Genomic DNA, 13,869 nt, shown 5'->3' with positions numbered 1-13,869 from the left:
TGCAATATCATTGACAAAAGATTCAAAGTAACTTTTCTTGAACACTTGCCTTTTCTTTGATGTCTCTGCACCATTTTTACTCTATAATCCTTTTGTATCCCTCACTAGCCCACTGTGTCCCATATTTGGGGTACAACAGGTTAAAAGTCACACTGTATCACCTTCTAACTTCACACACCACAACGTGATTCATTCTTTTGTGCAGTGAAGAATAAAAAGTTGTTCCAAACGGGGGCTGGGAAGGTGGCACTAGGAAAGTTCAGCTCATGTGAGTGTTGGAGGCTGTTTCATTTGTTCTAAAAAGTCAAGCGGATTTATGACACTCTACACCACGTACAACAAATACACTGCTTTTCCCAAATATAAGAAAGCAGAAACATGAAAACACAGCAACAGGTAGAGGTATTTTACTAAGGCTTCCTGTCTCCCTCACCATCTGTATTGACAGACTTTTATTTTTAACACTTCAGCACAAAGAGAAATTAGAAAAGAAATCATAACTGTAAATATTGAATATGATTGCCATGTTTTTCAATTCCCTTGCCCATTTGTTACAAGATGCCGCTGTGTATCTTGTTTCTGTCTTGTTAACATTTGATGGAGTACTTCCATGAGCATACGCTTGTTCTTGTTCTCCACGCTTTGTTCTGTCACTGCAACAGATGGCTTTACACTGAAGCATATGAAAATATTAAATTCTTTATAAACCCCTTGGAGTTTGAAATGCCTGCAAGTAACCAGCATCTTGGCAACTACTTCTTTAATACAGATATTAGAGGGTACTATTTAGTATTTCCATATTGGCCTTCTTTTTGCTACAGCCTATTCCAAACCCTCAGTTTTCTTTGAGCTTAATTAATAGTAGCACTGCTTCATCTGAGATGATATTACTTCAAAGCAGAATAGTATATTTTCTTAATGTCCATCCGATCATTGCTGACTGGTAAAAGCTGATTAGAAAAAATATGGTTAGCCACAGCAGGTGCTTGTGCTGTACCATGAAGGGGTCTGGAACACACTGGAACCTTGCTCACAACTCCCATTCCCGCTCCAGCTTTAGGAAAGACGTAGTATTTATTTTCCACGGCAGCTGGCAGAGGACTGTCCCCACAGATTTTTTTCTAGTTCTCTCTCACATAGTCTTCTGTTCTATAGCAAACTAGCTAATACCTGTAGAACTTGTTTTTTTGTGTGTGTGTGTGTTTTTTTTGTTTTGTTTTGGTTTGGTTTGGTTTTTGGTTTTTTTTTTTGTTTTTTGTTTTGTTTTGTTTTGTTTTTTTAAAAAAAAAAAGCAAGAAAATAGGGTGTCCACTGTCCTTATCCTTCTCACAACAACAAGAGTTCCCCAGCAAGGACCAACTGTGCGCACTGACTAGTTAGGAACATGTACTTTTTATTTCTAGTGCTTCCTCATTCAGAGAGTTTCGGGCAGGGACTGTTGGTTCCCATAAAGAAAGTGCAGAGTACTACACATAAAATAGTGCAACAGAGCCTCTCTAGCCCCAAGGCACTCTTACACTTCTCAAATAGTAAAAGTGTTGTGCTCTAATATGTTCTGTGTAATCTGATTTTTATTCATGAACCTTAATGTTATGTCATTAATAGAAGATGGGAAAATCTGTGCAGTTGTCACAAGAAAAAATCACTTTCTAGAAATAAAGCAAAAGTATTCAAAATAGCTTAGTTTGTTTAGGTTATATATTTGTATTTTACCATACTAAAGGAGTAAGTGAAGGCCTTATATATACAGATAGTAAAAGAGTTTACACAGCAACAGTTCTCTAAATTAATCCAGTTCTACATGTTTTAATTATACCTGTCTTGCCACTTACTGAGCAGATTATTTGTTGCTTCCATAAATAAAGACAAAAATTATTTTTTCTCTCAGAACTACATAAGAATTTCATCAGAAAACACACCAGTAAAAGATTGAAAAAAAATATCTTGAAAAAAATTTCACTTGAAAGTGAAGTTGTAAGCAATGGTAGAGGAGGTCATAGCATCAAAGAATAATACCCTTAACTGGAAGAGGCCCACAAAGATCATTGAGTCTGACTCCTGGCTCCACACAGGGTAACCTAAGAGTTAAACCATTTATCTAAGAGTGGTGTCCAAATACTTCTTGAACTCTGGCTTGAACTCCGGTTGTTCTCTGGATACCCAGTACCCTGAGCTGGTGGAAGGGGATGGGGAGCAGGATGTGGCCCTCACTATCCACGAAGAAATGGTTGGTGACCTGCTACGGCACTTGGATGTGCACAAGTTGATGGGGCCAGATGGAATCCACCCAAGGGTACTGAGAGAACTGGCAGAGGAGCTGACCAAGCCACTTTCCATCATTTATCAACAGTCCTGGCTATCGGGGGAGGTCCCAGCTGACTGGTGGCTAGCAAACGTGATGCCCATCTACAAGAAGGGCCAGAGGACTGACCCGGGAAACTACAGGCCTGTCAGTTTGACCTCAGTACCAGGGAAGCTCATGGAGCAGATCCTCTTGAGAGTCATCATGCGGCAGTTGCAGGGCAAGCAGGCGATCAGGCCCAGTCAGCATGGGTTTATGGAAGGCAGATCCTGCTTGATGAACCTGATCTCCTTCTATGACAAAGTGACGTGCTGCGTGGACGAGGGAAAGGCTGTGGATCTGGTCTACCTCGACTTCAGCAAGGCTTTTGACACCGTCTCCCACAGCATTCTCCTCAAGAAACTGGCTGCTCTTGACTTGGACTGGCGCACGCTTCGTTGAGTTAGAAACTGGCTGGATAGCCAGGCCCAAAGAGTTGTGGTGAATGGAGCCAAGTCCAGTTGGAGGCCAGTCACTACTGGCGTTCCCCAGGAATCGGTACTGGGGCCAGTCCTCTTTAATATCTTCATCAATGATCTGGACGAGGGCATTGAGTGAACCCTCAGTAAGTTTGCAGATGACACCAAGCTATGCGCATGTGTCAATCTGCTCGAGGGTAGGAAGGTTCTGCAGGAGGATCTGGATAGGCTGCACTGATGGGCTGAGGTCAACTGCATGAAGTTCAACAAGGCCAAGTGCCGGGTCCTGCACCTGGGGTGCAATAACCCCAAGCAGAGCTACAGGCTAGGAGATGAGTGGTTGGAGAGCTGCCAGGCAGAGAAGGACCTGGGAGTGATGGTGGACAGTCGGCTGAATATGAGCCAGCAGTGTGCTCAGGTGGCCAAGAAGGCCAACAGCATCCTGGCTTGTATCAGAAACAGTGTGGCCAGCAGGGCTAGGGAGGTGATCGTCCCCCTGTACTCAGCTCTGGTGAGGCTGCACCTCGAGTACTGTGCTCAGTTTTGGGCCCCTCGCTACAAGAAGGACATCGGGGTGCTTGAGCGGGTCCAGAGAAGGGCGACCAGGCTGGTGAGGGGCCTGGAGAACAAGTCCTACGAGGAGCAGCTGAGGGAGCTGGGCTTGTTCAGCCTGGAGAAGAGGAGGCTCAGGGGTGACCTTATTGCTCTCTACAGGTACCTCAAAGGAGGCTGTAGTGAGGTGGGGGTTGGTCTGTTCTCCCATGTGCCTGGTGACAGGACGAGGGGGAATGGGCTTAAGTTGCGCCAGGGGAGTTTTAGGTTGGATCTTAGGAAGAACTTCTTTACCGAAAGGGTTGTTAGGCACTGGAACAGGCTGCCCAGGGAAGTGGTGGAGTCACCATCCCTGGAAGTCTTTAAAAGACGTTTAGATGTAGAGCTTAGGGATATGGTTTAGTGGGGACTGTTAGCGTTAGGTCAGAGGTTGGACTCGATGATCTTGAGGTCTCTTCCAACCTAGAAATTCTGTGATTCTGTGATAAATAAAATGAAATAAAAATAAAAAAGCCATCCACTACCTTTCCTTTGTCCATTCAATGGTAAGCCTGTATTGCACTGTATCGCAAAGAAATATTTGGCCCAAGGGAAGATCCAAGATTTTACCCTAACTTTGTGGAAGGCTAGCATTCTCAGAATCTTATTTCTCAGGAAAATCTTTACAGTATCGATTCATTGTCTTCTCTCACAGAAGTGTAAAAATAGGGAGAGGTCAGGTTCAGAACTTTGGTAAACTTATTTTCTTGAGAAATACATACTAGATACCTGTCTGCTGAATGGGAAGTAAGTTTGTTCGTGTAGAAAGACTACTTCAGTAAAAGGAATACACAGGAATAAGAATAAAGTTTTTTTTGTTTTGTTTTGTTTTTGTTCTTGTTTTTAGTTATAAATTAATTCAGTAGGACGTTTTTACATATAAAAGCATACAACTGCATTTTTGCTTTCTGAACCTTTCCTAAAAGCTTCCAGTGACATAAATCCCACAATCTTCCTAGCCCATCTAATTAAATATTAAGTACTCTTACTAACAGTAAGTCCTCCTAATGCCTAATGTAAATTTTTCTTTGTGCAATTTAAGCCCATAGCTTCATGCCTTACTCACTACAGACATAGAGAGGAAAACATCAATGCTGTTACCTCCCCAAAAAGGTTAGAATCTGTTTATTTGAAGACAAAACCTGGGCAGTCTGCTCTAAGGAACCTCCTTTGGCAGGGGGGTGGACCCGATGATCTTTTCAGGTCCCTTACAACCCCTTCAATTCTGTGATTCTGTGATTCTGTGAAATGTAGTCTACTGTCTGATGACTGAAATGCTGAAATATCAAATGAAACATTTGTTATTGACTCAAATTTATTTTTGACTTAATTTATTTTTTCTTCTTCATTCAGCAGAATAAGAAGGACATTTCTAAGCATGGAAAAAAATTGTCAATTCCTTTTAAAATTCCAAAATGAAGCAACAAAGTTGTAATGCCATCCCCTTCTTTCCTTCTATGTTTCCAGCTTTCTTAAAAATTGATAAAATGTTGAATTGCTAAAATAATAAAAAACATTTTTAATTACCTAACATATCCTCCTTCCCCCAAAAAAAAGATTTCACAGTCCTTATACTTCACAGACAGAAATGCTTGGGGAGTTAAATGTATATATCCTGCGTGCTTTTTTAAAGATAATTCCCTGTAAGAATTTCAGATTCCTTATCCATCTTTGTCTTCTGTTATCTTAATGGACAAAATGCCCTTGGCTCCTCTGTAGTGCTATACACTTGTAGAAAATAAGAACGGCCAGTGTTCATTACCTAAACAGAACTTGATATAAGTTTCTGGTATAGATTTGGATCATTCTCCATAGGCTTTTTTTTTTTTTTCCTATTGCAAAACTGTAGAAGCATTTTCTGTTTTACCACTGTTGTGCTTCACCCTCAGTTTTGAATCACTGAAATAAACCGTTGTTCATCAGGTCCACCCAACTGCTGACATAGGATCATGGAATAATTTTGTCTAGAAGGAAGTTATTCAAGATAACTTCAGGTGTTAATGGATATACCCCCTGCTAAGCACAGAGGTGTTAAAGTGGTCAAGAAGATGATCTTGGAGGTCTTTTCCAACATTAATGATCATCTCACAGGCCTTCTTCCAAAACTTGTCTTCAAATCCTGGCCTTGCATTTCTTTTCTCCCCAGACTCACCCTATAAAGTCACATTAGCAGGCAAAATGTACCTAGTAATAGTTATGCTGAGAAATGACGTAAACTAAGAGCAGGAAGAGCTAATCGACTCTTAAATACATCATATGCTCTCATACATGAATATATTTACACATACTACACACTTCTACAATTTTAGGAGCATAGTAAGTTATGAATAATGTTTCTAGTAGACTTTAGGAAAATAATAAACCTCATAACCTCTGTCTCATGAAGAAGTCCAACAGGTGAATTAGACATCTCAATTAAGCTATGAGAACCACAGTGTCAAATGTCTAAAAATGTCATATGATAATCGTTATATAAAATGGTTGATGTTTCTTATTTGCACTTGCTCATTTAAGATTGCTGCTTTTAGTTATGGCATGAATTGATGAATAGAGATTTTCCTCCTATAGGACATGTAATCTAGGAGGTCGGTCCAATGCAACTGCTGGCCATTAAAAAAACATGTAACATCCATGAATACACAATTTTGTGAATTTTCATTTCATTGGCAATTCATAGATTGTAACATATCTCAAGGCTGAACTCTTTACTGACCCCAGTTTCTATCTCTGGAGACTATCCTCATGTCACCGGTTTAAGAAGGGGTACAATCAGTGAACTAAAGCTACCACACAGAGTTGGTGTAATACTGTTTTCACAGAGGAGTCTGCACTCTGGGCAAACAGAATGCTCTGTTAAGCTGCTACGTGACTGTGCTGAATTGATTTACCTGTTCTCGTAATCATAGATGCATGTTGAAGAGATGCAAACATTCTGAAAATATAACTGAAAGTAAAGAAAAGACATCAAAATACCTAATGCTATTCTTAATGTCTTCCTTGAAGAGATACTGCTTCCTGTTGTGACTCAAAGAAAGAACTAGCATGAAGAAAAAGACTCATACCTTCAAATATGAAAGTCAAAATGGAATTAAGTTGATTCCCCTTGGAAATTGATGGAATTAAGTTGATTCCCCTGGCTTCTCTGTTGATAGGAAGTCCACACAGTCTGCCATGGTTGGATTTTTAACTCTGCTGATACTGGAAAAGCCTATCAATTGGAATGAAATGCCATTTGAAATGAGATCTGGTTCTTAGATGATTCTGCTTCTTGGCAAAGGCAACAGTACCTCACTTTTTTTGGGTGAGCAATTGGCTAACGGGCAGGGCCCAAAGGGTTATGGTGAATGGGGCTGCGTCAGGCTGGCGGGCGGTCACCAGTGGGGTCCCTCAAGGCTCCATTTTAGGGCCGGTACTTTTCAATATTTTTATAAACGATCTGGATGTAGGAATAGAAGGTATTTTGAGCAAGTTTGCTGATGACACCAAACTTAGAGGAGTTGTGGACTCTATTGAGGGTGGAAAGGCCTTGCAGAGGGATCTGGATAGGTTGGAGAGCTGGGCGATCACCAACCGCATGAAGTTCAATAAGAGCAAGTGCCGGGTCCTGCACCTGGGACGGGGAAACCCTGGCTGCACGTACAGACTGGGCGATGAGACGCTGGAGAGCAGCCTAGAAGAGAGGGATCTGGGGGTCGTGGTAGACAACAAGTTGAATATGAGCCGGCAGTGTGCCCTGGCAGCCAGGAGGGCCAACCGTGTCCTGGGGTGCATCAAGCACGGCATCGCTAGTAGGTCAAGGGAGGTGATTGTCCCGCTCTACTCTGCGCTAGTGCGGCCTCACCTCGAGTACTGTGTGCAGTTCTGGGCACCACAGTATAAAAAGGACATGAAACTGTTGGAGAGTGTCCAGAGGAGGGCTACGAAGATGGTGAAAGGCCTGGAGGGGAAGACGTACGAGGAACGGCTGAGGTCACTGGGCCTGTTCAGCCTGGAGAAGAGGAGGCTGAGGGGAGACCTCATCACAGTCTACAACTTCCTCGTAAGGGGGTGTCAAGAGGCAGGAGACCTTTTTTCTCCATTAACACCAGTGACAGGACCCGCGGGAACGGGGTTAAGCTGAGGCAGGGGAAATTTAGGCTTGACATCAGGAGGGGGTTCTTCACAGAGAGGGTGGTTGCACACTGGAACAGGCTCCCCAGGGAAGTGGTCACTGCACCGAGCCTGACTGAATTTAAGAAGAGATTGGACTGTGCACTTAGTCACATGGTCTGAACTTTTGGGTAGACCTGTGTGGTGTCAAGAGTTGGACTTGATGATCCTTAAGGGTCCCTTCCAACTCAGGATATTCTATGATTCTATGATTCTATGATTTCCTGGTAACTGTCAAGACCAGTTCAGGATTATGGCTTCCCGTGGTGCTGGTTTAACTGGCAAGATGGAAAATCATGCCAATGTTGATCATGTAGATTTTACTAATAAATACTAATTCTAAAAATATTAAAAGTCTTCAAATGAAAACATAAGGTGATGTTTTAAGTCTAGTCTTACAAAGTACTCTAACAGGAAATAAACAGTCTGAGGTTCCTGTGTATCACAACCAAATACCAAACTTTCTCTGCATACACACCTGACCATCGATAAATTCTTCTAAAAAATCAATCTCTTCCTCTCACACTCATTACTTGCCAGTTCTTAATGGATGAGTCATTTATGAAACATGAGAGGCCAGAGCTGAACTGTAGTCAGGATTACAGTATCAAAGGGCACACTGTGTGGGGAGACTGGATTAATTTTTTTAAAAGGTGAACGCGTGATGCTAACACAAAGTTACACAAGTAATATGAAACTGTACAAAAGGAAAGAGATACAGTACTCCATTAGGGCTTCATCTGAGTGTCAGATTCATAAAAAGTTTCCTCCAGTGTGGCAGTAGTTCTTCAAAGATACTGTGTCTCATCCTAAATGACTTTATTCACTAAACTGATGATATTTTTGCTGGAGCATCATGTTCAAGTTCTCAGCAGCAGACAAGCAGCTCTTCAGATAAGCAGCAATGATGTGTCACATGTCCCTCACTTAATGCAAGTGTTTTTGGTGTTGTGTTTTGTTGTTGTTGTTTGTTTTGGTTTTGTTTTTTTAACTTCTAAAGTAGAAAGCCATTGGGTTCAGGTCACTTAGTAGCCAGAAACAAACCTTCATATTAGCTATGATTTACTTATCTGAGGTTCAAACCTCATTCCTGATTTACTCTTACTCATGTAATATTAAAGATCAACTGTAAGAAGGAAAATACCTAAATTAGAAAACCATGAGCACTTGTACAGAAAGCAGCACAGCACAAGTAAACATGCAATTTCCATTTGCAGAGGGTAGGAAGTTGTTCTTAAGCGTTTTACAATGCACTCTAAGATGCAGACTGTGAGTTCATAACCTCTGCTAAAGCTCTGCTCAAGTTCAGGTTGGTCCATTCATTGTTAGTACCAAGACTTACATTTGGTTACTTCCCCCCTCTTTTCTACACAGATAAATTTACAATAATTAATGGGTATAAAAACTGTTGAAAATTATTTAATATTGAGTAAAAAAAAAAAAAAAAGGATTATCTGGCCTTCAGCATGAACTATTTGGTTGGATTTCTAACCATCTTTAGTAAAATGTTATTTTTAATTCATACTAAGTATTAGTTGAAAAGGAAGTCTTCTATCAATTCCAAAATACTCGGCTGTTCTGAGTATTTTGTCATCTTTACTAAAATACAGGTAACATAAATGAGTAGGTGCTGAATCTCAGAAATATTAAGCTGAAGAAATTTTTACTGTTTGCTTCAACTAAGAATAAAATATTTGAATATAAACTGCAGGTTCAAATGTCAAGCAAGAGGGTTTTCAAGAGTTTCTTGGGCTTGGAGGTGTATTATTTTGTGAACACCTAACAGAAGAAAACAATTTTAAGTTTATATGTATCCCCAAAAATACCAGAAGCATATTACATGAAGGCAGTAAAACTGGTTTTTTGTCATGCTTACTTGCTTAAGTTCATAACCCAATTTTGCAGCATCTGGATGTGGCTGCTGACTCAAGCAGTTTCTGCCTTTTAGTGCTTTAAAAGAAGTTTTGTTTGTCTGCGTGTTTGTGAAAGACAACTAAGAAACCTGTGATACCTAATTTTTTATTGAATATTCCTAACCATAAAAAAAAAATCACTCTCCAGAAGCTTATTGTTGTGCATGAAATCTGTAATTAACTACAGAACCAAAATAGTCTCTGATTGCAACCTGGTGGAAGAAGCCATACAATGCTTTATTTTCAATGACAATTAAGGGAAATCACAGCCTATGCAATTTAACATGGTTAACTGAAACCCAATACAGGACAGACATTATCAAGACAAATATGAAGCAGAAATACTTACTCTCTATTCCAATCCCCCAAAGCAAACACGTTCTCACACTGTCCAAATTGAAGTTCAAGTAAAATAAAAGCACTGAATGCACAATGTCCCTGAAGACGGCAACTTTGCTGCCTGCCTTATCATCTCCACTTGAAACCTTAAAAAACAACAAAAAGAAAAGAAAAGAAAAGAAAAGAAAAGAAAAGAAAAGAAAAGAAAAGAAAAGAAAAGAAAAGAAAAGAAAAGAAAAGAAAAGAAAAGAAAAGAAAAGAAAAGAAAAGAAAAGAAAAGAAAAGAAAAGAAAAGAAAAGAAAAGAAAAGAAAAGAAAAGAAAAGAAAAGAAAAGAAAAAAGGACCTATCCTTATACATATAAAACACCACTATTGACAAAAGATAGGTTATGAAATTAAACTGTATTCACAGACTTAGAAAGAAATGCTAACAGAAAATTCACTTTTTTTTTTCTTTTTAAAATAATCTAACCATCAGATATCTCATCTAAATTCATCTCCAGGGTATTTGAATTCTAGAGAAAACATATTTATGATGCACCTTTCTAAATGAAAAGTCTGCACTTTTTTTTTTCTTTTCCATTTGGTGACTATGCATATATGGTACGTCTTGTGTCCAAAAAGACCTGTGAAAATACATCACCTCCCATGTATTCTACTGCATTTGTTACATTCTGCCAACTCAATTTTTGAGAGCAACTCCTTTGTCACATATGCTGAAACAAAGTAAAAGGCAAATAACTGTTCTAAATTGATTTTAGACTGCTTGAAAATATTACTATTTATGGCAGAATAACTAGTTTGGGAAAATTAAACCTTATTCTAACTTTAATAAATTTCACAAGTTACACTTAATTTCTAGATGTTATATATATTTTAAGACTGGAATATAAACAAAAATTGAAAATTTATCTGAAACAATCAAGGCCCACTGTAGGCTTTCTAAACACAGTATTGCATGAGGTATGTGTTCTAAGAAAAACTCCAAAACCCATATCACTAAAGTAGACTAAAAGCCTGACTTTAGTAGGCATGTGCTCTCTAAACAGCAACTCCTTCCTAGTTACCAACCTAACCTAAAACATTAAGTAAAGTTTGAAAAAGATATTGCCAAGTGGTTCATTACATGTTTTTTCCCAGGTTTACTTTCCAGGCTCTTTTTTTCCACAAGTAGCGGCACAATAACTTAAAAGCAAGAGTTAATCATATTTCTTTCATCTCCTTTCCAATTTGATGCTTCATTTGCCATTTCTCATATTTATCTTAATAAAATTAATTACCATTTAACAGCAATATTTTTCATGACAATGAAAAACCTCCACTTGAGGACGTTCTTATAGACATTTTATTGCGTTTTGAATACCACAGGATTTATCACTGAGTAAACTGACGAACTCTTTCATGGTAAATTTTGTGGTTTATAAGCAAAACAAAAAGACTTATGAAAAAAAAATAATATATATATATACAAAAAAAATAATGGTAAGTGTTCCAAGTTAAAGGAACTTCTGAAGTTACTAGTTTGAAGTTACAAAGACCAAATATAACATATTGCTAGATAGTAAAGTAGCTATATCCATCTATTGTTATGCCATTCCAACTGCAAATATTTACTAATGTAGAAATGCTGACAATCTTGAAGCTGACGCTTTCTGTCACAATGCTTGGAAAGTCACATAATTAATTCTACTTACACTTGCCGAGGCATCAACTGGATGTTGAGAAGTCACAAAGCAAATACAAATTCTTATCCCCATACTGAAGAAAAGGCAATGGAAACGTGAGATATGGCATGTTTATAACATTTAATGTAGCAAGGAAATTGGTAATGCTTTAGGAAGAAAACCTCTGAAACAGTCCAACCCCTAACAGACACACAGGATTAACAGAAATCAAACTGATGCCCTCTTAGACACTGCACATGCACTCACAGAACTGCATGTTTAAAGGATCAGAACCAATGCACCATTTATCTTAACTGATTCAAACATGGAAAACATGATACCACATAGCACTGCTGCTCTCCCTAGGCCAGGGAATGCTCTTAACTACAGTTTTGCTCACTCAGAAGTCAGCTCCATTTGTACATTTAAAAATAGATCAACAACATGAGCATCAAAGGATTAAGAAAACAACTACAATTTAGGAACAGAATATCAAGACATTCAAACTTTGCAAAAAATCCACATGTACTTTACATTTAATACTTATGCGAAGCCTAATTACTTCTGCATCAAAATCTAATTCCTTACTGGGACACACCTGACAGAAACCAAATTCCTGATCATCCATCCAAATGAGCTACCTGAGGTGTGATTTAAGGTGATTCCAGCAGCGAGGCGGTTTCTCAGTGCCCAGGCCATAACCCAGCCGCTTGCTGCCCAAACCGCACGGAGTGCAGCAACACATGGCAGCAAGACTCAAAATAACAGATAGTCCCGACAGCAGGAACAGAGTCTGTCCTTTAAAGCGAGTAAAACCCACTTTTCCTGCTCCCTTCAGGATTTTTTCACAGCTTTTTCTTCTAGCAAGGAAATTACTGAAGTCATTGAAGATATTTAAATTACTCTGCAGTCGCATCCGGCTGTCAACTGACATGAAATTTCAAAATCCAGTTTTATAGTCTGCTTCTGCTTTACTAAATATAGATATGCATCGTTACCCAAATTTATGTGAATGTTTAAACTGTATTTATTAAGAAAACATTGGCATTGTTTAATTTCACGTATTTGAACAAGCACAGAAGCACAGCTTTACAACCCTCGGGTAAAGATGCTGTCTGACATTGTGGCATTACGCTGATAACACACAGGTACCTCAAAGATAACAAGCAGCCAGTTTGGTCAGGAGCCCTGTGAACTGCCTACTAAAAGTCAACAATCCATCTTACCACAACAACAAAAAAAACCTTGTTAATGAGCTTCCCGCCGTGTTGATGCCAATATTTACCCCCTCAAATCAAAGTTCTGCAGCTCTCCGAACATGAAGTTCCCAGAAACTTCAGTCAGTCCCAGGGGAAGGACAGCCACCCCCACACACACATCCCCCCCACCCCCCACCCCCCGTTTCTGCAGGCATCGCTGGCGCTCACCTCTCCGCTCACGCACCGCGCCAACGCCAGGGGAGCCCGCACGAGGCGAGCCCCGCGGCCCGGCCCCGCTTCCAGCCCGGCGGAGGCTCAGCCCCGCGGCGGCCATGGCGGGAAGGCGCCGCGGGGCCGCCCCACGCTCTGCTCGCGCTGCCGGCGGCTGGGGCTCGGCTCCCCGTCGCTGCCACGGGCTGCCCCCCCACCCCCTCCCCACGCCGCCACCACCACCTAGGTGTGGCAGTTCTCGAAAGCCTCACCTGAAGGGTGTCCCCCACGCCCGCCACGAGCTGCCAGGGTTTCATCGTGGGCTGCGAGCCGCCTCTCCCTGCCGCGGCCGGAGCAGCCGCCGGGGCACCCCCGCAGCACGGCCGGGAGCCCGGCGGCGGGCGGAGCGGCCGGCGCTGAAGGTCAGGCTGTCCCCGCCGAGCGGCTCGCCCCCAGCCCCCGAGCCCCCGCCCGGCAGCCGCCGCTACCTCAGAGCCCCGGCACGGCTGGAGGCAGAACGACAGCGCTCCCGGTTACTTGCGCCGTGCCTACACGATTCAAAATGTCTGTGGGACGGTATTTACGACTTTCGGTACGCGATTCTCTGCGTGCTGACCCAAGATGAGCCTTTTTCCCCCGCGGTATCCCTGGCAGGGACCGAGTCACGGTGCTTGCCCTCAGGTGAGGGCGCTGACACACGCTCGGCCGAACCCCACAGCCTGGGGGTAAGGGCAGAAGGGACTGGATTCAACAACCCAGGCATGGGAAGCTTCCCTAAACGTATTAAATATTTGATAAGTATTCAAATACTAACCCTTGTGCTAAAGTTTGAGGGGCTTCACAATCTTGATCGATACTATTTAACCATTTTGATTAAATAATGATGACTTTCTAGAGAAAATCTGAATTTGTTTATAAATAATAATGTTGCAGACTAAAATATTTTTAAGAAAATGACAGGCTGGGACTGAGGCAAAAGCCAAACACCTTCATCAAAAGATGGTAGTAATTAACCCATTAGTGGAGCAGGCAGAAGTAGTCTG

The 13,869-nt window shown here is 41.1% G+C and overlaps 1 protein-coding gene across 18 annotated transcripts in view; it reads right to left on the bottom strand.

Annotated features, from left to right (window-relative positions):
- RBFOX1 (RNA binding fox-1 homolog 1) overlaps positions 1 to 13,869 on the bottom strand; it is an 881,332-nt gene that overhangs the window by 678,438 nt on the left and 189,025 nt on the right. Inside the window, exon 1 of one of the 18 annotated variants that reach the window (XM_068698953.1) lies at positions 13,099 to 13,287. The exons of 13 other annotated variants lie outside the window; for them this stretch is intronic. In XM_068698953.1, the coding sequence (XP_068555054.1) occupies positions 13,099 to 13,143 (45 nt within the window). In that variant the 5' untranslated portion in view covers positions 13,144 to 13,287. Of the gene's footprint in view, positions 1 to 12,844; positions 12,949 to 13,098; positions 13,288 to 13,869 lie in introns of those variants that run through there. 4 more of the 18 variants (XM_068698958.1, XM_068698980.1, XM_068698961.1 and 1 more) reach the window with 4 other exon arrangements.

This window comes from Anas acuta, chromosome 15 (genome assembly GCF_963932015.1).
Source record: "Anas acuta chromosome 15, bAnaAcu1.1, whole genome shotgun sequence".
Taxonomy (NCBI): domain Eukaryota; kingdom Metazoa; phylum Chordata; class Aves; order Anseriformes; family Anatidae; genus Anas; species Anas acuta.
This window is presented reverse-complemented; position numbering and strand designations above follow the sequence as displayed.